Raw genomic sequence first — 27,848 nt, forward strand, 5'->3', positions numbered from 1 at the left:
GTTGTGGGTGTCAAAAAAGGGGGCCATGTTCAGGCATAATGCCCCCTGCAAGATGAGACCATGAAGAGGCTGTTCTACTATGCTCGGAGGATCTGTGCCATCCACTTGGATCTGATGGAGGGGCAGTTCAAGTGTGACCTCTGCGTGAACCAACTCTATGCCCAAGCACTATTATTATAGTGATGGTGACTGGTTCATACTAGGGTGGTTGGGAATGTGAAAAAAAACTCTGAGGGTGGTATGTATACATGCGGACACCAAGGAGTACCCACTGGTGCCAGTGACACTTACTACGGCTTGAGGCACAGTTACACAGGAGATCAGGTTGGTGACCAACCTCATACAAGACAGCCCTTTGTTCGTGGAGCTATGGGACTACATAAGCAGAGGACAGTCTGTACATCGTGATCATTCTGCTTCCTTTGAAGGGCTGGACTGGTATGCAAGCGTTGAGGGGTGCATTTAGTACCGCCCAAAGGCAGGACCCCACATTAAAAAATTCCAGAGAACAGGTCCCCATGATTAATAGGGTATTACAAATCCCCGAGGCCCAAAAAATGGTTTCCCCACTTTTCGGTCAATGATGACTTGCTATATTGAGTCACTGAAGTCTGGGGTGAGCTGGTGGACCAGTTATTGGTCTCCCCGCCTGATTTAGCTCACAATGAAGCATTAGGCATCCTAATGTCCTCGACCTGGGGGCCGAGAAACCAGAGGAATGGGTAAGGGACCAGTTCTACTGGCTGGGAGTTACTGTTTAGGTATTGTGGTTCACATTCTACTTGTCAACTAACTGCCCCAGTGTCACATTTTAGAAACTCCTTGGTGCCTCTGCAACAAAGTATCCAGAGGCTCTCTGAGGAAGACCTCCTCAAAGTAATAGCTTGGGCTCATCTAACACATCCAAATATAGAATATCGTTACCCCAATTGGGACTTTAAAGGCAGAATGGAATAGACAGTAGGAATATATAACAACGTTTAAAAATTATACCAATTTGTATTCATTTTAGTAAAAAAATAATGACCACATGGTCAAAAATTCATCACATTATAAAATCCATTACATGACAACATAACCAATATTTATACATAGAGCACCCTGAGGCTCGGATAACTTATAACACCATGTTGGCCCTGATGAAGTGAAGGGCCAAAATCCTTGTGGATGTTCAGTGCACAGACCTCCGCATTTCGGAAATACATGTAATGCATTTTATGATACGATGCAGTTTTGACTATGTGGTCATAATTTTTTTACAAAATTTAAATAAAAATATGTATATTTTTTAAACTTTGTCATACTACGGTCTCTCCTATTCTGCCTTTAAAGTCCCAATTGGGGAAACAATATTCTATAGCAAAGCAGGAACAAAGATTGCCTCTGGACAGCCGCACTCTGAACAAATTGTAGCCCTTTATTAAAAGAAGGACAGCACTACAAGTCACAGCAAAATAAAATCTGACTCTGACGCGTTTTGCACTGAAACTAGTGCTTAGTCATAGTTCCTGCTTTGCTAAGTGCATTGCCTGCACCTGAGTTGTCTGCAACGGAGGATATTCATCTGGGTTCCCACCTGGAGCGAATATTCTATAGCAGATGGATGAGTTAGTCGAAAGTTTCAATAAGACCCCGAAGTCTATGCTTATGAGGGTGGTATAAAAACACAGAAGTGACTTACTCAGCTTACTCCCTGCACTCATGTTTACCAGAGAAGTACCTCAAGAGTCCATTGGGTTTTCCCTGTTTGAATTGGTGTATAAGTGAAGACCACGGGGGGTTGCTTGACCTGGTAGAAGTAACCTGGGAAAGTGAATCTTCTGCACATAGGACAACGGTGAAACATTTAACCCAGATGAGAGAGAGAATTGCTAAGGCGATGCCTTTAGTCAAGGAGGACACCAGATGCACAGAAAAGGGTATACAACCAACCAGCAAGCAGTTTCAGATTGGGGACCCAGTGGCTGTGTAAACCCACAGTTGACAGCAAGTTCCGGGACAGGTGGCAGGGGCCATTTGGGATTATAAAAAATGGTTGGGTGGTAAATTATAAAGTACACCAACCTAAAAAATGAAAGCCATAACAAATAAACAACGTCAACTTGTTAAACCCTGCAAGGACCGAAAGTATGTAGTTGTCCTGGCTGAGGTTCATTCTAAGCCCCCTTTGGGGGTGGAGGTGAACATCGTCCCAGTTTCCACCACTCTGTCAAAGCCACAAACCCAGCAGGCAAAAGAGTTTTTACAAAGGAATAGAGACACCTTTTTCCAGCCTGCCAAGTCTTACCAAGGAATTTGAGCAGAACATTGTTGCGGGGAACCTAAGGTCGCAGTAAAGTCCTATTGCATTTCCAAGGCAAATCAGAAAGCAGTGTTGGAGGAAGTTCAGAAAATCCTGGAACTGGATATCAGTGAGTAATTGCAGAGAAATGGTCAAGACAAATTGTGTTGGCACTGAAGCCCAACAGGGCTCTAAGTTTTCTTATTGATTTCAGAAGGCAAAATCAGGTATCGAAGTTCGATGCATATCCAATGCCCCGATTAGACAAGCCGATTAAAAGATGGCTACCTTAGCTCTCACCAAAGGCTACTGGCTACTTTTAACTACAAAAGCCAGGGAAAAGATCCCCAGCACCGGAAATACCCCTCAGTCGATTTGGATGATATTGTCATCTTTAGTTCAGACTGGGAGCCTTATCTCGCCAGAGTTTAGGCTGTGTTTGACTCTCTTAAAAAGGAAGGGTTTACAGTTAATCTGGAAAAGTGTGCCATTGCAATGGAAGAGACCAAGTACCTAGGGTAAATTGTGGGCAGGGTTTAGTGACACCTCAGATAAACAAGACAAAGGCTATTCAGGCTTTGCCCCACCCCGTCACAAAAGTCCAAGCTTTTTTGGACATTTTTTGGACAGTTAAATACAATTGTTTGTTCTCAACTTCGCCACTATTGCTGCAGCACTGACTGACCTGACAGAGTAAAAAGTCAGTCATGGTCATATGGAATAATCAGGCTAAAGAGTCCTTTTTTGAAGTGTTACCAACTTGAACTCGGGAAGATCTACCCCCCCCCCCCCTTCATGAATAGGTCATTTTTTACGATAAGGCACTGCGTTACTTTATCTGACAATTAGGCAGTCATGTGACACTGTACCCCAAAAAAATGTATGTCCTTTTTCCCCACAAATTATATATATATATATATATATATATATATATATATATATATATATATATATATATATATATATATATATATATTTATTTATATTAAAAAAATACATTTTTACTTTGTGCTATAAAACACATCCAATAAAATAAAAATTGAATTTCTTGAAAACTTAGGTCAATATATATTTTGCTACATGTCTTTGGTAAAAAAAAATCCCAATAAGCGTATATTGATTGGTTTATGCAAAAGTTATAGCCTCTACAAACTATGATATTTTTATATCATTTTTTTTTATTATTTACTTGTAATGGCGGAGATCAGTGACTTATAACAGGACTGCAATATTCCAGCAGACATTCTGACACTGACCCTTTTTGGGAACCAGTGACGCCAATACAGTGATCAGTGCTAAATAATATGCTGGGAAGGGGTTAAACATCTAGGGCAATCAAAGGGTTAACTGTGTACCTAGCCAGTGTTTTTGTGTACTGTGTTAGGTGCTTTTACTAAAGCAAGTGATGGATTTTGTACCTTGCTTTGCAGGAACACAAAATCCATTCCTTCCCCTCTGTCAGACCTGAGATCTGCCTTGTTTACATAGACAGATCTCAGTTCTGTGTACAGTAAAACCTTGGCTTGCGAGCATAATTTGTTTCAGAAACATGCTTGTAATCCAAAGCACTTGTATATCAAAGCATTTTTTTTTTACAGGGTATACAAAAGAGAAGAGAAGCACCTCTAAGTGTAGCAATAAGTTGCTAAATGTTGTACCTTCATTAAATCTAACCATATTGCTACACTTGAGGCTCCCATCTTCTTTTTTATACTCAGTTTTGAAATGATGCTACTTACATCAAGACATCGCTTGTATATCAAGGCAAAATTTATTAAAACATTTTGCTTGTCTTGGAAAACGCTCTCAAACCAAGTTACTCTCAAACCAAGGTTTTACTTTATTACCGACAATCAGCTGGTGCTGGCGGACATCCAGTGACCATCACCCGCAGATCGAATTCTGCCATGAATAATCGCAGCAGAAGTGGCCCGCCAGCCGTGTGCATGCATCCTCTGCAAGTGGAAGTGCAGAATCACATCATGTATATATTATTTTTTCCAAAATGTCTTTATTAATTTTCCAATAGAAAAACATGTTACAACATATACTTTCAATCTTCAAATTTCCCACTCTTGCAGGAGCTCACATAACTTTTCCTAATAGTGATTACAACAAATAAAAACATTAATTCTTTCCCCTAAACCTTCATGTTAATGGTGTAGTTTGTTGTTCACATCACGAATATACATGTGATTCTGCAAAGGAGAGCTGCCCTTTCAGCAGTAAAACTGCTATGGGGCAGGCTGCTCCAGACTTATGTAAGAAATGTATTGTCCAAAACAGATGCTTTCAGTGAGGGGCCTTATCAGCCATTCTATTCCAAAAGGTCAATAGATAGATAGATAACCCATGATAAATCTGTGTCGAGCATCACTCCACCTCTACTTTTTGAATATCTAGAGGCCATGTTAAAAGTCTTGCCTCATGAGCACTAATTTTCACCAATTTGATCTGTGTGTAAAATCAATCAAAATCAATAATGAAATCATTACTATTGACTGGTGGATTGAAGGTTTCTGCATTCCACACTGACCTGGTCTCCTTGTCTGGACAGGACAGTGCCACCCTTAACTTGATGTAAGGTCACTCTTCCATTCAGCAGCAACGGGTCCTGTAGTGGGAAAAAATATCAGCAATTAGGAAGAAACTAAGGAACCTACTTCTCCACATATATAACAAATCCACCAAAACATGGGGGGGGGGGGGGAATAGTGCTTGGAAGAGCAGACCACCACGATTTTTCTGTAGAATGGAAGAAATATGTACAGTTTGGCCTCGTCCCATACTTAACCATGCGACTGAGGAGGTCCATGTTTAGCCACATGGAGAGGCACAGGTGTTCAGTCCATCCCCACACAGGTAGTTCCATTGCTGTCAATTGGGACGCAGCAGCTGCATAGTCACAGCCACTGTTCCCAATGTGACATCTGTGGAAGTACAGATGCACAGCCACGGAAACATGTCTGCGTTCAGGGCCATGCACCCGCACAAATATCAAACTAGAAGTAGTCTTGCAGCCACTGTATCCCAACTGACAGCAACGGGACTGTCTGCATGGAGATGCACAGATCACATGTGCTACCTTGTGCAGATAAACACAGCCCTCAACAGGCATATGGTTAGGTATTTTGGGGCGAGGCCTAATGCCCCGTACACACCATCACTTTATGTGATGAAAAAAAAACGACACTTTCTGTGAAGTAAAAAATGACGTTTTTGAAACTTCAATTTTCAAAGACGAAGTTGCCTACACACCATCGTTTTCTCACAATGATCTTGCAAAGTAAGGTTACGTTCCACCACGTTTTACCATTGAAGCTTGCTTCATAAGTAGCTTCTGGGCATGCGTGGATGAAAAAACGTCTTAGAAAATGAAGTTTTTTGCTACACACGGTCAATTTCTGTGAAGTAAAAAGTGCACTTTTGAAAAACGACACATAAAATTGAAGCATGCTTCAATTTTTTTTGGTCGTTTTTTACAAGACATAAAACGACGTTTTCCCCCACACACAGTCAATTAAAGTGACGTTTTTAAAAACGTCATTTTTTTTCATCACATAAAGTGATGGTGTGTACGCGGCATTACACACTGGTGGGGAATGCATATTTATGCCCTGTGCAGATACTGGTCAGCTTCATCTCAAGAAGAAAAACAAAAATCAGTCAGCAAACTCAATCTTGACTGAAATTTGGGCTTTAAGAATTAGACATTTTATTTCTTTATTGAGAAGTAGACCAAGGTAATATTCATCAACATTGACATATATCAAACTGATGGGAACATAAGGTGAAGGTCAAAAATATACAAAAGTAACAATGATGTAATAAAAGGTGTACGGTCTAAAATGTGTTAGGGTAGAGGAGAAGCTGTAGAGGTGAGGGGGGGCGGGGTGAGTGGGCATCATCCTTGTCCAGGTGAGGACTGCACAAGTAAGAACGGATAAAAGAAGAAGAATAATTTTTAGTGCTCGTTTCCACCCCCCCCCCCCCCCAAAAAAATAATAATTTACAGGCTAGGGAAAGGGAGCGAACCACACAGGTTCACTTTTTCAGTGAAGTTCCACTTTAAGGCCCCTGTTTTAGACAGGATAAAGTTATACATGGAGGAATCTGGAGACAAAGGTTATGGTAGTCTTTCAGGTATAGCCAATTAGTATATACTGTATTATCAAAAGTACCAGCAAGATGGCTGCAGTCCACATGAACAGCAATGCCAAGCATCGAGAATGGACGCGTGGCGTCACTGTGCATGTGAATTGCAGCCATCTTGCTGGTTTGAACCCATCCGTTTTGTTCAACTGCTCTCCAACATTATCGCCTAGCATAGATACATAGAGGACATCCTGATTTTCTGGTCTGGCACCAAGGATGAGCTCACACGACTAATGGACCTATTGGCCAATAATTCTTATAACCTGAAGTTCACAATGGAATGTAGTCAATCCAGGGTGAACTTTTTGGATTTACAGATTCATGTTGACCCTTCTGGCCGATTGCATTCTTCCTTGTATCGCAAGCCGTCAGCAGGGAATACGATCCTACATGCGACTAGCGCACATCCCGAACCTCTTCTGGAAAGTATTCCATATAGCCAGTTCCTCAGATTAAAGAGGAACTGTACTCGGGAAACTGATTTCCACACTGCAGCTAATGAACTATATCTGAGACTGCATTCTCTGGGATATAGTCATTCTCTCCTCAAACGCTCTTAACAAAGTCATTAAGTTGGACAGAAAGGTTCTCATCCATTCCAACAAACAGCACAAAGCTACCAATTCTGTTCGAATTATAACACAATTTTCTAAACATGCACAAATGAGAGAGATTTTTAAAAAATTCTGGCCTCTGCTTATGGCTGACAGTACAATCAAAAAATACATTAAGCCTTATCCGGAAATTACTTTCAAACAAGCACCCTCCCTTAGAGATCGCTTGGTAACCAGTCACCATATGTGTAAGGGTATTCAGATGTCCATCTCCACGGGAAACTTTTCCTTGTGGACATTGTGACATCTGTCCCTTTATTTGCAACAATGATGCAACCATTTTGCCAAACGGGAAGACCCAGAAACTGAAATTTTGGATCACGTGCCAAACAATAGGTATTGTATGCTGGAGCAGTCCATGGTGGATAAGACTCAGAGGAGATTGGTGTTTGGGCGCCAATGACCACCTATAATCTGGTGGTCCATTCCTGATGGCAAGAGGCCTGACTTACTGTGGTGTTGGTGAAAGACTTTTGCTCACCTTTCCCGGGATTGATTGACTTTTTCTTATCTTTTCTTTTAATGGACATTTATGCGCTGCATTTTTTTATTTAAAATTCTTGTAGATTGTTGCCCACAATATATGTCAGCTCCAGTTATTTTAACCCAAGCACAGTAATTTCTTATTTTTTTTTTTTATAAATCAATGAGGTTAGCAAGGTTTAGAGAGTAGGATCATGAATGTAGGATAAGGGAGCAATTTTTGCTGCCTGGTAGTATTGGTAAATATTACATACTGCCGGGCCTCAATGGGGTATGCTCCATGGGTGCATTTATAATTTTTTACACTGAAATAAATAAAAAATAAATTATCACTTGTATTCCCATTACAAGGAATGTTGTCATTTTTTTAAATGACAACAAAAAAATGTCTCTTTAAGACGCTGGGTGGGACTGACGTTTTGACGTCACTTCCGCCCAGCAATGCTATGGGGACGGATGGGGGCCATCTTGCCCTCACTCGCATCCCCACACAGCAGGCCCCGATCGCCTCCACCGCTACCGACGGCTCCGGAGGGCACGGGAGAGCGGAGGGCCCCTCTCCCGCCACCGATAACAACGATCTCGCGGCGAATCCGCTGCGGAGACCGCCGTTATCGTTTACAGGACCGCTCACTGAAGAGATGGATATCTTGGTTGTGGCAGCAGCTGCTGCCGTTACCGAGATATCCATCTTTAAAAAACCAATGTATATTTACAGTGGGCAATGCAGTGCTGTTTTCATGTCCTCATTGTTCGTTTTTGCTCTCAAGTTGCTGTAATTCTTCTCTGATCTCCACACTTTCTGGTTGTCTGTTTCCTGATAACCACAGTACTGGAAGCATTCTCTCTGTGGTCACTAATCAAGGAGGTGTGATTACTGTGTGTCTAAAACCCCTCAGCACCAATCAGTTTCGTTTTCCAAACCATCACTGCCCTGTGTTGGCTCTGTGGCTATGTACATCACAGAAGCAGGAAACTAGAAACTGCAGGTACATTATATGATTGATTTTTATCTATTTTTAATCATTTTTAAAAGGAATCACTTAACTATTGTGTCCCTATATCCTGTAAACGGTAATTTCAGCAAAAAAAAAAAATTAATTCCTTTACAACTCCTTTAAGACTGCTCTTTTAACATCCAGAGTATGGAATTCTTCTTCCTTCTTACCCACTGGATTAGAACAAAATGTAGGAAGTATCATCTCCTGGGTTCGATTTTGGACCGAAGCGACCTTCGGTAAAAAATTAGGATCCGTCTTCAGAACAATTCCGTCTGAATTTAAATGGCTCCCTGATTGACAAGGCTTGCAGCTCACCAATTCTTCGAGCTGTTGTAATAGCCACTAAAAAAAATGTTTTCAAAGTCACTAATATCAGGGAGGTTAAATTAAGGGGTTCGAAAGGTTCCTTGGTCAGGGCCTGTAGAACAACTGATAAGTCCCATGATGAACAGCTTTTGACCACCACCGGTCTAGGCCGGGTAAGAGCTTTAAAGAATCTGATCACTAGGGGTTCTGATGAAATAGATTTTTCCAAAAATACCCCCAGTGCAGCAACCTGAACTTTGAGGGTACTGACCGCTAGGCCCTTATCCGCTCCTTCTTGCAGGAATTCCAGAATGGAAGAAATCTGTTTTAATGACCTGCTGGATGCTGTGCACCAGGAATTAAAAACTTTCCAGACTTTAGAATATATTGCTCTGGTAACACTATTCCTGCTAGATTGGAGGGTAGCGACCAACCTATCCAAGAAATCTTTTTTCCTCAAAAGCTGCTCCTCAGAAGCCAAGCTGTTTGATTTAGCGTTGCTACTTCTTGGTGAAGCAGGGGACCATGTAACAGAAGGTCTGGTCAACGGAAGGTGCCAAAATGGTTCGAGCTGCATCTGTAGAAGGGAAAAAAACCAAGGCCTTTTGGGCCAGAAGGGAGTGGTGAGGATTACCGTTGTATCCTCTTTCCGGATTTTTGTTATGACCTGAGGGATAAGCTGAAATGGGGGGAAGGCGTAGCAGAGGTGAAATTGCGCCAGAGCATCTACTCCCAGTGATGATTCGTTCCTGTTTAGGGAGAAGAAGCGAGACACTTGTGTATTTTCCTGAGTCACAAAAGGATCCACTCTTGGCCACCCCCATTTCTTCACTATCAAATGGAAGACATCTGGATTAAATTGCCACTCTGCTTCATATACCCGATTCCTGCTGAGGAAATCTGCTACCCTGTTTAGAGTCCCTTTTAGGTGGACCGCGGACTAGGATAGAGTATGGAGCTCTGCCCATCTTAGAATGCTTCCTGCTAGGCCCTGAAGAATTCTGGTGCCCCCCGTCTGATTATGTAGACCACCGCCGTGGCATTGTCTGACAGGATCTGTGTATGCTGTTCCTGGACTTCTTCTGCAAAGGTCAGTAAGGCCATCTCTATCACCTTTAGTTCCCTCCAGTTTGAGGACCTCAGTGCTTCTCTTGTGGACCACAATCTCTGAGCCCACTGACCGTCAATGTGAGCCCCCCCAACCCCAGGAGCTGGCATCGGTTGTTAACCTTACCTGGGTTGGAAAGGACCATAACAGGACTGCTAAAAACCTTGTCTGGTTCTTCCACCACCAGAGACTCCTTTTTACCGTGGTGGGGATCTTCACTAGTAAATCCAGTGAAGCTTGCTGGTGATCCCAGGCTTTTAACGAAAAACTTTGCAGAGGTCTGAAATGGAGCTTTGCCCACTGAACTGCTGGAATAGAAGAGGTCAGGGTTCCTAGTGCTGACATGATCCTCCTGATGGACAGAAGCTGACTGGACTGTAACAGTGACACCACTTCTACCAAGTGTTTCTGTTTCTCTTCTGGGAGAAAAATCTTTTGATCCAACGAGTTGATACAGAAACCCAGGAATAACACTTCTTGTGAGGGAATCAGATTTGACTTTTGGAGGTTTAAGATCCATACAATGGATTCTAGGTGAGCACGGGCTCTATCCAAGTTCCTCTGAATCCCCAAAAAACAGCAGGTTGTCTAGAACGAATCACTGAGATTCCTTCTAGACACAGGGGTGACAATGCTTTGGCCATTACCTTTGTGAATACCCTCGGAGATGATGACAGGTTAAATGGGAGCCTTCTTCCCTTCTTTTAGTGCTAACCTCAGGTATTTCTGGGACCTGACGGCAATAGGAATGTGGAGGAAGGCGTCCTGTAAATCTATTGATGCCATGAAGCATCCTTGATTCAGGAGGTTTCTTACTGAGAAAATGGAATCCATCCGAAATCTTCTGTACTTTACTGACTGATTTAGCATCTTGAGATTTAGGATGAGGCAGTACTTTCCTGAGGGTTTCTGAACAAGGAAGAAGTGTGAGTAGAAACCCAGTAAGAACTCCCCTGTCGGGACTGGAACAATGACTCTCTGGGATATCAGTTCCTGGATTAAGGACTTCATGGCGAGAGCTTTGGCCGGATCACTTGGGACGTTTGTCGCCAGGAATCTTTTCGGAGGTTCTTCCGTGAATTCTATCACGTATCCTTGGGAGAGCATGTTTACAATAAACGGATTTGAAGTGATGTATCTCCACTGGAGAAGTAACTCCTGGAGTCTTCCCCCGACCTGGAGTGGGAAGTTATTGCGGCTTTCTGGAAGTCACAGGAGGATTGAAGAGTACTCCACTCCTACTTTTGGGAGTCTGGGAAGACCATGGCTTCCTCTTGCTCTGAGTTTTTCCTTCCTTCTGTCCTTTTTGCGTCCGAAAAAAAAACACTTACGGGTCTGCACCCATTTCTTTTTGACAGAAATTACTTCTTTTTATAAGCCGTACGATCAAGAATGGACTTTTGCTCCGAACCGAACAGCAAATCCCCAGTAAAGGGAATGCTACACAGTCTGTTCTTAGATGCAGTATCCCTGGCCAGGTTTTCAGCCACAAAGCTCTCCTAGCAGAGTTTCTTAAAGCTGCTGACCTGGCTGACATACAAATAGATTCTGCTGAAGCATCCGCAATGTATGATACTGCTGCAGATAAAGTTGTAAAGGAGTCCAGAATCTCCTGTTTCTGGGAATCCGCCATAACATGGGCCTTTATCTGGTTAATCCAGTGATCCAAGTTCCCAGCAACACATGTTGTTGCCATTGCTGGTTTCAGATTATTCATCACTAATTGCCAGGCCCTTTTAAGAAGCAGGTCCATTCTTTTATCCACAGGCTCCTTTAGCATGCCCATATCCAGTTGATCAGTTGACTTTGAGACCTGTGAAAAAGCGGAATCCAGTTTTGGAACCTTGTTCCATAAAGAGTCCGGATTTTCCCCAAACGGAAATCTTCTCTTGTGAGCCCGGGAAAAAAAATGGCTTTTTCTCAGGTTCCAACCACTCTTTTTTAATCATATCTGTGATTATTGAATGAACTGGAAAGGTACAGCCCTTTGAATCCCCCAAACCTGTGTACATGCGGTCGTGTAGGGAGAGCTCCATCTTTTCCTCCTCTATCCCCAAGGTAGCATGGATTATTTTCAAAAGTCCTCCAACCTCTTCTAGCAAAATGTTGCATTTAGAAGTGACATCTGCTTACATTTTCTCCTCCTCAGAATCTGTTTTGCCTGGGGCAAGGAAAGCAGATTCTTGGGAAGTGTCCTGAAAGATTGGACCCCGTGTTAATATTTGAGATCCGCCTTGGGGTTCTGAAGATGGCTGCAGCATTCTGGGTTCCCTTGAGGGACCTGGTTCTTCTCTAAGGTTTGACCTAAAGGCTCGAAAGTTAGCACGGAGCTCATCCTTAATAGTAGACACTAAATCGCCACAAAAGGATGGAGACTCCTTCCTGACTAAATTTGCAATGCAATCTGCACAAAGGGACTTGGTCCAAGCCTCATTTAATTTTTCTTTGCAGACAGGGCACCTTCTCTTGACTGGTTGGACAGAACTTTTGGCCTGCACAAACAGAAGAAAAAAAAAAAGACAAGGGACCACGTTAAGAGAGCTGCTGCACAGCACAGATCAACACACCCAGATGCACTAGGAAAGAGCACTTCTCACTTCCCTATGCCACGCAAGCCACCACCACCACCTTTTGAAAAGTCCCCAGCTAGTAGGCAGACATGCTAACCCACTAGCCACTGCACCACCAGAGAGATGGGGGGGTGGGGGGGGGGAATGGTGAGTAACCCCCCACATGAGAAAACGGCCCAGAGTAGCGAGAGGACCCAGTCCCTTACCTTGGCCTTGCTGGTGCCTTGGCTTGCCCCCTTCTCCATTCCATCACTCTCATAGCTGTATGCGGCTGCATGGTAAAGAACGCCAGTTCCAGATTCAAAAACCCTGCCGCGTTGACCTGGAACCGGAAATTTAAGGCACCAGGTGACCCTGCCCTCTACCCCTGCGCTTGCGGCCGGAAATGACGTTGCACGCCGACCCGGAAGTACTGCCTCTTCCTATACAGGATGCGACCGAGGCTCTCCTCTGCCACCAGAACAATGGCGGCTGCCATTTCCCACCACCACCGTCCCGCGATGCAGGTGACCAACGGGAACCACAGCAAAACCGCCCATTCGAAGAAAAAAACTAGGGTGGCACTCCCAGGCCGTACAGGCTCTCCCCGAGCACGGGAGAGGGAGCCCATGGGGGCAACCAGCAGGTGGCAAGTGGGAGGATCATCTCCTAGAAAAATAAAAGACAGGTGAGAACCTTTTTGTCTCTCAGGAAAAAAACTGAGAGATCACGACTCCCACCAGAGGTGTTCCTCTGGCAGGAGGAAACACAAAAAACTGATGGAAGCAATGTGGAGGCCTCCTATTAAAGACCTAATTGATGAGGTGTTTCATGTGGGAGGAGGAGCCATGATCTCTCAGGTGCTGTCTTGAAAGACGTTTTGGAAAATTGGCTTGACAGAGGCATACGTACCAGGGGGTTTAAGTGTTGCCTAAATAAGACAAGGTGCTCGAACATCGAAATGGGAAAAAGCTTGTAAGGTAGCAAGTATTTGCGATAGTAAAGTGATGGACATGGCTTTTAACTTAGCTGGTCCTATGCAGGCCTAATAGGATAACAAAGTCATCTAGCACTAAGAAAAGATTCGAGAGGAGAGTGGTAAGGCACATTTGTATGTCACCTGCAAAAAATCGGAGTCTGTGATGAACCTCAGTTGTTTCAACTTCTTTAACGATTTAAAGTTGAAGCTCAGCTTTAAAGTTTTTGTAAATCAGCTTTAGCACAAAACCTAAAAATTCCCCTGCTTTATGTGAACCCCCCCACCCTGCTTGTCATATAACAATTAACATACTGCTGGCTACACATGAATTCGGGAGCATACACAATAGGAAGACACTTAAATTAGGATGGGACAGAACAAGGAGAACAGACAGGGAACAGATAGTGAGTATATTTAGGAGATAATAAGCACTGCTGCCTTGCGCTGACAACGAATAACGTCCCGTCGATGTATATGTGGGAGGGTGCTGCAAGGATATAGCTGAAGGGCTGTGTTGTTTAAATATAATTATCGAGCTCAGAACTGTAATTATTCAAGGCAGATTCAGTTCAGATCAGGGATCTGTATCATGATTCATTTCATAAGCAAGATAATTAAAGAGTTTCTTATAAAAGGATCGACATTGACTCCTGAGAAATTGTAAGGAGACATTAACTGCTGTGTTGCCAAGGCCCAAAATCACATCCAAAACATAGACTAGAGCTACATGGACTATTTAAAGTTGCTCAGTCATGCTACTAAAATCATTAGCGATTAGTTGCTAAATAGGTGGGACATATGGTTCACTATGGTGTAAGCTACACAACAGCATGAAGCAGTGATACATCACACACAAATGAATCATTTGTGAAATTTAAGTAGAGATCCAACCAAAAGGGAAAGCTCCGCTTGTCTGCCCCCCCTGCTACATTTGCAACCTTTTGGGGGGTGGGGAGGGGGGCGCAGAGGGGAGAGGGGTACCTGGTTTTGACTGAGCTGGAAGCCCCCCCCCCCACCTCTACTTCCACTGCAGCCCATTCACAAAGCAAATATCCCTTCGTATTAGTAGAAGGTTTCCCTTAGTCAAGATGGCGGTGTCATTGCACAGTGGCTGCAGCATTGGAAACATTGGCAATGGCCTGTATGCACGCCCACCCACACAAGACTCCATTGCTGAAGAAAAAGCATGTTGAAGCTTGTTTAAAGGTTGCTGCACAACATTTAGACAAGCCTGTGAAATACTGGGAGAATATAGTCTGATCAGAGGAGACCAAAATTGAACTCTTTGAATGCCATAATACACACCATGTCAAATGGCGCTGCACATCACCCCAAAAACACCCCCATACCAACAGTGACATTTGGAGGTGGGAACATCATGGCCTGGGGCTGTTTTTTAGCATATGGTTCTGGCAAACTTCATATCATTGAAGGAAGGATGAATGGAAAAATGTACCAAAACACTCTAGATAAAAATCTGCTGCCATCTACCAGGCTGAAGATAAAAAGAGGGTGGAGATTTCAGCAAGACAATAATCTAAAACACAAAGCCAAGGAAGCTTTCAATTGGCTTAAAAAAAAGAAAATAAATCTGCTAGAATGGCCCAGCCAATCACCAGACTTGAATCCAATAGAAAATCTATGGAAAGAATATATTTTTTATAGAAGAAGCCCACAGAACCTTCAAGATTTGAAGGCTGTTTGTGTGGAAGAATGGGCCAAAACCACACCTGAGCAATGCATGCGACTAGTTTCTCCATACAGGAGGTGTCTTGAAGCCGTTATTACCAACAAAAGATTTTGTATCTAGTATTAAATACATTTCAGTTTGTGTGTTCAATACTTTTTCCCTGTGTCATTCCATTTTATTACACATAACTTAATTTCTGGATTTATTTGTTTTGGTTTATTTGTATGTATGGATTACATGGATTTTTACCGACATGTGGTGAAAATTTCATGTCACTAGCACCTTTAGAAATATATTTACCTAGAAAAATGGCGGTGTGTACAATACTTATTTTACCTGCTGTATCCTTTAATTTTGGACCTGGGAAGGTTCCTAAGTAAGTAAACATATATAAAAAAAAAAAAAACACCTTTCCTGCTAAGGATAATGGGTACACCTGCTCATGAAATAGTGTGCATGCTCATGATTATTAGAAGCAGTAGTGAAGAAATGTCATCTACTGGTCACAATGTTGGAGTAAGGGCAGGCTGGTAAAAGCACAGGGGTTAATTAACTTATCTGGCATTCAGAGAGAGGATGTGTACCTGACAGGCTCAGGGAGATAAATAGCAGAGCTGCCATCATTGGAAGGAGAGAGCCCCAAGTTCAGTACAGCAGAGATTTCGGAAGATCCTGACGTGAAGAACTTGTGAACGACACCTTTTGGTTGGGTAGCCGAGTGGTGGAAGAGTGTTTGAAGGTCTCTTAGGCCAGAGTTCGATAATTCCCGGGTGCCAGGTCGCAATTGCGACTAGAATTAGCGACCTGGCGCCTGGGGTGAGCTGGGGTATCCTGCGTCTCCATTCTCCACGCCGCGCGATCGCGGAGCGCCGCTCCGGTCGGTAATTTAGGCCGCGGCTTTGTGGCCTACTGCAGGACTATAATTCCTACGGTAGTCTGGCGCCGTCTTGTGGTCGCCGCTGGTATGACAAGAGACAACCAGCAATACTATTTGGGATTTCTATCTGTATTTACTGCCCGCCCATCTCCTTCCCAAAGTGGAGAAGAGCAGGAAGTGATTGTGGCCATCATCTGGCGTCTTTTGCCTAATGGTGAGTGTGGGGGGGGAGCTGGTTTAAGTAGCTTCATATAGCCTTTTTTTTAATAGCATTTATTTATTTATTTTTAAGTAAAAACTGTTTTTTTTTTTCTTAATTAAAATAATTTTATTATTTGACATCTCCCTGCTTGGCCTCTTTTATCTATATATATATATATATATATATATATATATATATATATATATATATATATATATATATATATATATATATATATATATATATATATATATATATATATATATATATATATATATATATAATATATATTTTTTTTTTTTTTATTCCAACACCCTAAAGAATAAAATGGCGGTCGTTGCAATACTTTGTCACACCGTATTTGCGCAGAGGTCTTACAAGCTCACTTTTTTGGGAAAAAATACACTTTTTAAATAAAAAAATAAAACAGTAAAGTTAGCCCAATTTTATTTTTAATTTTATGAAAGATAATGTTACGCCGAGTAAATTGATACCCAACATGTCACGCTTCAAAATTGCGTTCGCTCGTGGAATGGCGACAAGCTTTTACCCTTTAAAATCTCCATAGGCGATGTTTAAAAAATTCTACAGGTTGTATGTTTTGAGTTACAGAGGTCTAGGGCTAGAATTATTGCTCTCGCTCTACCAATCGCGGTGATACCTCACATGTGTGGTTTGAACACCGTTTACATATGGGGGCGCTACTCAATTATGCGCACAAGCTCGGCTGCGTGTTTTCTGGCTCCTAACTTTTTTAGCTGGCTCCTAGATTCAAAGCAAATTTGTAAAAACCCTGTCTATAGGCAATGCATGCTCTCTCACCAAAGCCGAGCATCCCTGCTGTTTGGATCAGCTCTTCAGGTTCTCTCCTTCGAGTGTTTGCTGCTCTGCCAGTAATCTCCCTGAGCTTCTCAGTCCAGGTTACACAAGCAAAAGTCCAGTTCTTGCAGCGCTCCACACAGCCATGTTTAAGCGTGCCTCTGTGAGCCTGTCAGCTTCTACAATGAGGAAGCAGACAAACTCAGAGAAGCATGCTGACAGTGTAGACATGCGGGTCGGACAGGAACAGCTAAAGGGTCAGATGTGGCCATGGGGCTGTAAAATGCTCAGATCTGCTCTATAGTAAGGCCCCTTTCACACAGGGCACACTTAAATTTGATCAGCAGGGGATCTGTCAGCTGATCTCCTGCTGATCAGAACAAAGCAGGCGGATAAGAGGTCTGTGTCTGCTCAGTTTATGCATAGCAGACATGGACAGAGCTTGCTCTGCTCTATGGATGGGATCTATGGACTCCAAGTTCGCAAGTTTGTTTACACCTGCCTGTCCACAGGGATACATGGATTGCCTAAGGCCCCTTTCACACAGGCGTTTTTCAGACGGATTCAGACTGAACCACAATTTGGGGGAGATTTACCAAAACTGGTGCATACGGAATCTGACGCCAAGGTGCATAGTAACCAATCAGCTGTTATTGTCAAAACTTAATTGAATAAGCTGAAGTTACAAGTCGATTGGTTTCTATGCAGAGCTGCACCAGATTCTGTGTGCACGAATTTTAGCAAATCTCCCCTTTATATCTATGGGTAGGGGAATGTAAACTGATGATTATCCATTTACATCAGCCTACATCTGTGTTCGTATTTTAAACGGAACAAGGCTGTGTCTTTTTCCATTTAGATGGATCTGAACAGATGTAAATGAATGCCATCCAATTACGTCCATTCCGTATCTTTGTCACCTGTGATTTGTCTCTGCAACAACTAAGGCAAAAAATAAAAAATAAATAATAAAAAAAAGATGTATACTGATGTAAACTGAACCGATATAAACTGAACCGACGTGCAAACTGAATCAGTATTTTCTTTGAAAAAACGTGACTGAACGGATGATGCCCATGGGGCCTAATTCATTTGTTCCATTAGTTTAGTGATTAGTCTCTGCTCCTTGTGTAGGATTACTAATGATTTTAGAAGCATGACTAAGCTACTAAAAATGATCATGTACTGTACCTCCAGCCATATGCTCAATCAATAATTCTTCAAACTGCATATTGGTAAAGATCAATCTTTCAGTTGATATTTAGTTTAATGGGTTAGTTTCAATTGATATTTTGTTACTCAAAATCCACATTTTAATATCATTTAAAATGCAGATATAGCCTGAAAATTTTAATTTTTAGTTTGATGGATTGACTTGGGTACATTCAGCCTGCCCATAGATGGTTAAAATCTCAGCCGGTTCAGCAGGGACCACTGGAGATCTTAACCATTTATGGGCAGCTTTACACACTTAACGCCAAACATTTATTATTAGTATTCCTCATCCCCCGATTGTATCTGTATGTACACACCTAGCAGGACATGAACCATACTGTGCCACACAGGATCTTGCCATTGTTATCTCAAGGTAAAGTTGGTGCATCTGTTGTGTTAATGTGTTCCTAATTAACTTACATATGTGATTAAAATTTTGTGTGTTAACTAAAAGATAATTTGTATAAAAAAAATTAAAAAATAAAAATTCTATAAGCCACTCCATGCTACAACACTTTAACAGATGTTTATATATCAGACAGGAGGCTCATATCTTATGCATTAACTTTCTTTATTAATGCCCATAGCAGACATTTTTAAAAACTTTTCTATTAACTTTTAATGAAAGAATTTTGATCAGTGAACTACAACTCCCAGCAGTCCTTGCAATCCGTAACCACGCCCAGGTCGGTGACCTCTATATAATAGACTGCCCGACTAGGAACCTCCTCTTTCTTTCTGCTCATAGCAAAGATAAGTACTCCATTGTAATTTTCTCATTTACTTATAATTGTATTACTTTGTCAGTAGATATAGACTATTATTTTATTATTATTTTATTACTATAGGAGATTATTAGGATTAGGGATATATATATATATCCTCCTACCAATCCCAGCTTTTCACTGGGTTACTATTCCTCCTATTTTGTTTTATTAAGGTATTTCTTCTTATTTAGTTTTGTACCAACCCCAGCTTTTCACTGGGATATTTTGCTGCTGCTGCGCTCCGCTGAGCGCCGTCTTTTACTGCGATTACATCGATCGGCTTTTCCCCCTGTGTCTCCCCTATCAGGTGCATCTATCACCTCACACAGGCGCCGCGCCATTTTCGCCGCTTACCCGTCCTTCCCGCGCGCCGCAGGGGGGAGGGGTCCTTCTCCCCCCTCACACTCTCCACTAACTGAATCGCCTGCACGTCTCAGCGCTGGTGTGACAGAGCAACCAATCGGAGGAGAGTCACAGGACATGTGACTCTCCCTCCTCACAGGCAGCTAGCATAGGCTCTCTCCTCACGCTGTAACGTCAGTCCCTGCACTGCGGCGGTGAGGAGAGAGCTGGTACTGGTTTCTGTCTGCATTATATTAATTCTATAATAATTCTATAATAATTTTGCTTAATTAGATAAATCCCTATAACTTTCATAGCGATTGCCTGCTCAGTAACTTTACTGTTCCTGGAGATTGTAGATTTACCCTAAGCATAATAGCCTGAGCATAATATAGTTTCTCAAACAGCAGCATGTCTGATCTCCCTGCCCCTACCGATCCTATGGAGGATAACACTACTAGAGATGCAGCCCCAGCCCTGAATGCTGTCCAAATTCAGGAGCTTATTAACAAGTCTATCCTGGCTGCCCTGACCTCTGCTGCTTCCTCCAGGGGCCATATTCCCATGACCCCACATTTACCGACGCCGCATGGCGACGAACCACCGACCAAGAAAGGCAAGGCCACCCAAAAACGTAAACACACTCTGGCGGTGTTGGACTCCCCGGCAGGGGAAGGAAATAATATGCCTCAGGTAAACCCTAACTCGGCTTACCAACCCCAGCATCATACACTCTCTACTAGACCCCTGGACCCCAGGGAGATACAATTTAAAGGGTTTAAGGCCGTAAGAAGGGCCAAACCGGACTCCTATATTGACTCCCCTCAGGAGGATTCTGATGACCCCTTAGAGGGATCGGATGAGTCAGAGCCGGATTCTTATGAGGACGATGCTGGGGAGACGGCGCTCACCACAGCTGCCACCCCTGCCACGCAGGGAGATATTCTCCTAGACTCCCTAGGAGAACCGTTCTTTGATCCGAACGCTATTAGTCACCCGCGTTCTGGAGAATGGACCCCGCTACCAGAGGTCAACCAATATGTTGAATTATGGGCCAGAAAATCCCTTGACAGGGTTTGCCGCAACAAACTCAGGGCGGAATGCCCCAGGCCCCTCATACCTAATAAGGTGGTGGCTACCCCTGAGATAGACCCTATCTTAAGTAAATACTTAATGAAATCTGGCAAATTCCAGAGGAAAGGGGTAGAAAGATCATTCCGATCTATTCAGGACCGTGTCTTAGACATGATGGGGCCCCTGACCAAGATTCTTAATCTGTCGGAACAGGCGGCAGCATCCGGGCAACCGGTCGATTTACAACAGCTGAGAGGCTGGGCGCAAAGGGCAATATGCCTGGCCGGCACTGCCAATACGGCATGTTCGACCGAAAGACGCCGCTCTATATTGATGCGTCTCGACCCCCAATTAGCCCATCTGGCGGAGTCAGAACCTGGACCGTCGGCCGACGGTATGTTGTTTGGGGACTCCTTGCTAAAGGACGTCAACAAATTTGTAGGCCTTTTTACAAGCCTGGACAAGGCTCAAAATTCACTGAGGAAAGCAGGAACCCCCAAGGTTTTTAACAGGGCCGGCAGAAATAGAGGCCGCTCTGCCGGCCGTGCCCCGTCCTATAGGCCACAAAATAGAGCCCCAGTACATTACCAGTACCAGCAGAATCAATCTTACGCCGCCCCAGTGGCGCAACCTGCACCCTTTTTTCCACCAAGGGGCAGACCATGGCGAGGACGAGGTGGACGCGGTTACCCTCGATCCCGACCTCCCACTGGTGAGTATAATGCACACACCACTCATTCACATTCCTGTGGGGGGACGTCTCAGGTATTTTACCCACGCCTGGTCTGCGATTACGGCAGACGCGTGGATATTACACACTGTCACAGGGTTCACCGTGGATATCATGACACCCCCACCACTCAATGTTATGCCTCCACCCATCCGTTTCGCAAACCAGAACGTTGCTCTAATAGACAACGAACTGCGAGAATTACTGACCAAACAGGCAGTAGTAGAGGTGGATCATTGCTCCCCAGGTTTCATCAGCAATTTATTCCTGGTTCACAAAAAAGACGGAGGCTATCGCCCAGTAATCAACCTCAGGGAGTTGAACCAATATGTCGTTTACCGACATTTCAAAATGGAAGGTATTCACTACCTCCGAGACCTCCTACACCCAGGGGACTGGCTCGTGAAGGTGGACCTGAAGGATGCTTACCTCACGGTTCCCATTCACCCAGAATCACAACACCTCTTACGTTTCCCATGGAAGAGCAGGATGTGGCAATTCACCTGCCTCCCATTCGGGCTGTCGTCCGCCCCTTGGTGTTTTACCAAACTTCTGAAGCCAGTGGTGGCGGCACTAAGAAGCAGAGGAGTACGTCTGGTCATTTACCTAGACGACATCCTCATCCTGGCTTTCTCGGAGGCTCAAGCCCATCTCCACATGTCTTGGACTGTGTCCTTGTTACTTCAACTGGGTTTCATTGTCAACCAGGACAAATCGATATTGATTCCCTCTCAAACGATGGAATTTTTAGGTTTTACGGTGGACACCATCCAATCCACCCTCAGCCTCCCCAACACCAAACTCGCTTTAATACGCAAAGAAATCCGGGCTGCACTACACAAAGGTTGCCTGTCCCTACGCACGCTAGCGCGTCTCGTGGGCCTCTTGGCAGCTTCCATACAAGCTATTTTCCCGGCCCCATTACACTACAGAGCCCTACAGCGGCTCAAAATCATGCACCTGAGACAAGGACTCAGGTACACCAACGAAGTTCCCCTAGACAGGGAGGCGATCGAGGAGTTGAAATGGTGGCTTCACCATGCCGTGGAATGGAACGGCAGGACCATTTTCAATCCTTACCCGGATGTGGTCATAGAATCGGACGCCAGCCGCAGGGGCTGGGGCGCCAGATGCGGCAGGGCTTCCACAGGAGGGACTTGGTCTGTAGAGGAAACCAAGCTCCATATCAACGCCCTAGAGCTCCTGGCAGCGTTTTTCGCTCTCAGGAGTTTTATGCCACATACCTCTACGTGCTGTATTCTCTTCCGCATGGACAACATAGCGGCCGTCCAGTACGTCAACCGCCTGGGGGGTACCAAATCCAAAGTCTTAGCGACCATCGCGAAAGACTTTTGGCACTACTGCTTAGATCACAACATAACCCCCGTCGCGGAATATATTCCGGGCGTTTCCAATTCAGTGGCCGACTGGAACTCTCGATACTTGAGGGATTCCAGCGATTGGAGACTGGACCGTGCGGTATTTCTCCATCTGCAACGGATCTGGGGCCCATTTTTCATAGACCTTTTCGCCTCACGACTCAACCATCAGCTGTCCCGCTTCTACAGCTGGAGGCCGGACCCAGAGGCCTATGCGGTCGACGCTCTACACCAACCTTGGCCGGAGGGCACGCACTACGCATTCCCTCCCTTCCAATTAATCCCCAGACTCCTCATTCGGATTGCCACACTGGAAGCAACGGTGGTACTGATCACACCATGGTGGCCGACCCAACCGTGGTTTCCCCTCCTTCTGGGGATGACCGCAGATCACCCCAGGCTCTTGCCTCATTCTCCCCACCTCCTCACCAATCCGAGCGGGGATCCGCATCCCCTAATCTTGGAGGACAACCTACCACTCTTGGCGTGGCTGGTTTCGGGATCACGGATGCCGACAACATCCTTTCACAGTCGGCTCGGGACCTCCTCGCCCTGGCCTGGGCCCCCGGGACTCGATCGGCATATCGATCAGCCTGGGGGCTCTGGGTGCGTTGGTGTGATCGACGGCAAGTCGATCCCATACGAGCCCCTGTATCATTAGTGGTGAATTATTTGGCAGACTCCTTTGAATCTGGCAAATCGTTCAGCTCTATAAACGTCTACCGATCAGCTATATCGGCATACCACTGCCCCGTAGATTCCCTACCTGTCGGCAAACACCCACTAGTCTGTCGACTCCTAAGAGGCATAAGATTCCAACGTCCCCCACGGCCTAGATACCAAGCAACCTGGGATGTTTCCAAGGTGCTGGATATGTTCGCCAGGTGGGAGGATAACCCAGATCTGCCTTTGAGACTCCTTTCCGTTAAACTGACAGTCCTTCTCTGCCTAGTGTCCATCAAGAGGGTATCCGATGTCAGAGCTTTGGATATCTCTAGACGACAATTCTCACCACTAGGAGTCAAGTTCTCTGTGGTACGCAGGACCAAGACCGGCATCCAATCGGTCTTCTACCCATGTTTTCCTACTCACCCACTCCTCTGCGTGGTTCGATGCCTTCAGGCATATGAACTACAAACCGCTAGTTTGCGTTCCCCGGGTCTGTCGCAATTGTTGGTGTCTTACGTCAAGCCACATTTTCCAGTCTCGTCGGCCACGCTAGCGCGCTGGGTCCGAGTTGCCATGGACATGGCCGGTATTGATGTGTCCCTCTTCGGAGCCCACTCCGCTAGAGGGGCCATGGCCACCAAGGTAGTCACGGCAGGAGGCTCCCTTTCCGATCTTTTAATGGCGGCCGACTGGTCTTCTGAGACCACCTTCCGCCAGTTTTACTTTAGACCACAAGATCATGTATCCATGGCGGTTTTACCATAAATGTTGAATATACAGGTCTCATGTAACGGTATGCATATTATGTCTGCAGAATTAAATGTTAGCTTTAAACTTGCATAAGATATGAGCCTCCTGTCTGATATATAAATCTAGATTTTCCTAGCTTGTGACGGAAAATATAAGTTATATGAAGACAGGAGGCGAGTATCTTCCCTCCCTTCCCACCCTATTATGTATATTTTCTGATTTCTTCGCAGGTTACTGAAAATCGTACCAGGTTATGATCCCAGATTGGGATATTCCGAAGAGTTCACGTCTCCTTACCCCTGTTGGGTCGGAACGACTGTTAACCCTCGTTGGGTAGAAATGATCTCAGCGTCCCAGTTGGGACTCGGCAAGCAACCCCGTACCAAGCTCTGGATCCTTCGGACCTACACCGACCGGCCCACAATCCAAGAGATCGACATCTGACGGACAAGACGACGACCTCCGGTTGACAAGACCATTCACAGCAAGAAAGAGGAGGTTCCTAGTCGGGCAGTCTATTATATAGAGGTCACCGACCTGGGCGTGGTTACGGATTGCAAGGACTGCTGGGAGTTGTAGTTCACTGATCAAAATTCTTTCATTAAAAGTTAATAGAAAAGTTTTTAAAAATGTCTGCTATGGGCATTAATAAAGAAAGTTAATGCATAAGATACTCGCCTCCTGTCTTCATATAACTTATATTTTCCGTCACAAGCTAGGAAAATCTAGATTTATACTGAAGAGTGCCATTATTTTCTCTTTGGCTAAAAGATAAAACTGTCAGAACTGCCATGTATGAAACTTTTAACAGAAGGAAAATTTGAAACTAGATAACTCCTGCTTCACACATTCTTTCATTTAGACCCCTTTTACACGGAGGGCATATTGCAGGAGCTATAGCGTTAAAAATAACACCTGCCATCTGCCCTCAAACAGCTGCTCCATTGTCTCCAGTGTGAAAGCCGTTGCGCTAGCAGGACGGTAGAAAAAGTCCTGCTAGCCGCATCTTTGGAGCGGTGAAGGAGCGGTCCGTTTACCGCTCCTCCACCGCTGCGATTTTAACCCTTTATCGGCCGCTAGCAGGGGTTAAAAGCGCCCGCTAGTGGCTGAAATGCGCTGCACATCCGCGTTGGCGGTAAAAATAGCAGAGTTTTACCACTGACACTATGGGCGGCTCAGTGTGAAAGGGGTCTTAAAGGCAACCTTTATCATACACATGCCCATTTCATACACTTAAAGTAGAACTATGGCCTCCAAATTAAAGTGGCATTTTATGCATTAGGATAAGAAAACATCTGTGTGCAGCTTCCCCCTCAGCCCCCCTAATACTTACCTTAGCCCCATCACGATCCAGCGTTGTTGCACCAGAGACTCGGATGGCTCTCCCTTCTAATTGGCTGGGACAGCAGCGGAGTGCCGTTGACTCACGCTGCTGTTAATCAAAGTCAATGAGCCAATGAGGAGAGAGAGGGAGCGGGGCCGGGCTGTGGCTCTGTATCTGAATGAACACACAGAGGCAGCGGCTTGGCTTAGGTGCCCCCATAGCAAGCGGTTTGCTGTGGGGGGAACTCAGCAGGAGGGAGGGGCCAGGAGCGCTGGTGAGGGACCCGAGAAGGAGGAGGATCCAGGCTGCTCTGTGCTAAATCACTGCAAGTATATGTTTTTATTTTCAAAAGAAATAAAACCAAGGCTTTAGTATCACTTTAATAAAACAATTTGCTGCGATTCTCTATATATCTATATTCTCTATATGTGGCTTTCTCTGGACCCCCTGCTGAGTCTTACAAATATTGTTGATTCTGCCAGTGAAGTCCATGTATTGCAGCTTCCTATGATGGGGTGTTAACAATTTTGCACTGCTCCTGAACTCTCAGAGACTTACTACTCTCGTGTAGGCTGTGCCTGATTGCGCCACAGTCTGTAGCTTGTCAATCTGTACCTGCCTACACCCAGTCCTGCCCACTGCTTTCTGGATAGAAAGCACTGCATATGTTACCGAAATCCTCCCAAAGTTAAATGCAGTGTCTCGGAGAGGGCGTGTGTGAGAAATAAATAAGGGGGTAGGGGGGCGGTGCGATCTTAACCAGGGAAGGTAAAGGAAGTTTGTTTTTTACTCTATGAAGCTTGCGCACCAGTAATGAGAGCCTTAGCAGACCATAGATTATGCGATCTTCCATCCTGCATCCACAGTATCAGCAAGAAGCTTGGTGAGAAGGAGACAACTGTTGGGAGCGATAATTTGCAAATGGAAAAAAATACAAAATAACCCTCAAATCGCCCTTGGTCTGGCACTCCATGCAAGATTTCATCTTTTTCCTTTTTCTTCCTATAAATGAGAAAATTCCCCCGGTTTGCAGTGACCTTTTGGTACCACTCCTGCTAATCCAGGACTGAAAGACAACATAGATGAAGTATACTATTTAAGTTTAGCCCTTTAAAGTGTAACGGCTCGGTACCCGATCAATAAGGATAGGTTTGTTCTCTCTCTGCCTATTGGTCTTACTCAATGGTCTACACATGTCCATTACAACTATGTATCTAACTGGCTCGGAGGTTTCCTCTACTGTTCTGGTTGAATTGCAGGATGTAACTGTTGGAGTCTTTAGACCACAGTCTCCTTGTCTTAGTATTTCTTTGTTATGGAACCTTGATTGCCACCCCACTAATGTACATAAAATTATGTGAGGAGTTATTTTTATTGCCTGTTACTAGATATGATTGATCAAAATGTTTGCTTTTTGTACAACCCACATTCCTTAAATAAAGATAGAAAAAAAAGGCAAACTGCAAAATATGGACTGACTGATAAAAATATCCATGTATGGAATAGCTGGCTGATTTATCAACAACATGCACAGAACACATAATTATTAATGGATTGTCTAAAAAAAAAAAATGATTTGGTCAATGAACTATTTTAAAGAACCAGTGAGCCTAATAACATCTTTAGATTAAAGTGGACTTGGCATATTTTCATGTAAAGTGCATGGATACTAATTAATGCGTTTGTCTCTGTTACACAGGGTGACATATAGAGAGCACAGAACAAGAACACTTCCAGGTATTTATTAACTCTTAGAGACATTTCCCTTGATAATGTCTTTACATGCTTTTTTTAACAGAAGGATGGTACCAGCTTTGCATCATCATGCATCGTCCACTGTAGTCATTTACTCCCTGGATTCAGGTCACAAAAAATAAAATAAATAATTGTAAAAACTAAAATTAAAACCAATAGTAAGACCCCCAGGTCAGCCCACAGTCACCCCTCCACAGTGACACGCCCCCCCCCCCCCCCCACTCAACCTTCTACGGCTTCTTCAGCTTCTCCTCCCGGCCATCCCGATGTATCCTGATTGGCCAGGAGGAGAAGCTGGAAGACAATAGCAAATATTATATCAGAAATTAGAAAATTCAGAATTAGAAAAAAAAAATAATTTAAAAAAAAAAATAATAATTTTGAAAAAAATGCCCCTAATTGACCGGATCTGGTGGATGACAGGTCTTTTTGTATATGTCTCCACTAGCATTGCACATCTAGGAGAGTGAAATGTTTGCCCTTTCTTTGCAAAATAGCTCAAGCTCTGTCAGATTGGATGGAGAGCGCCTGTTAACAGCAATTTTCAAGTCTTGCCACAGATTCTCAATTGGATTTAGGTCTGGACTTTGACTGGGCCATTCTAACACATGAATATGCTTTGATCTAAACCAGTCCATTGTGGCTCTGGCTGTATGTTTAGGGTCGTGGTCCTGCTGGAAGGTGAACCTCCGCCCCAGTCTCAAGTCTTTTTCCTGTATTTGGAAACATCCATCTTCCCATCAACTCTGACCAGATTCCTTTTCCCTGCTGAAGAATAG

The 27,848-nt window shown here is 44.1% G+C and overlaps 1 protein-coding gene across 2 annotated transcripts in view; it reads right to left on the reverse strand.

Moving 5' to 3' along the window:
- PNPLA7 (patatin like phospholipase domain containing 7) overlaps positions 1 to 27,848 on the reverse strand; it is a 413,102-nt gene that overhangs the window by 244,694 nt on the left and 140,560 nt on the right. For both annotated transcript variants that reach the window (XM_040324512.1, XM_040324513.1), the window contains one exon: positions 4,818 to 4,895. In XM_040324512.1, the coding sequence (XP_040180446.1) occupies positions 4,818 to 4,895 (78 nt within the window). The remainder of the gene's footprint in view (positions 1 to 4,817; positions 4,896 to 27,848) is intronic.

The sequence above is a fragment of the Rana temporaria genome, chromosome 9 (assembly GCF_905171775.1).
Source record: "Rana temporaria chromosome 9, aRanTem1.1, whole genome shotgun sequence".
Classification (NCBI taxonomy): domain Eukaryota; kingdom Metazoa; phylum Chordata; class Amphibia; order Anura; family Ranidae; genus Rana; species Rana temporaria.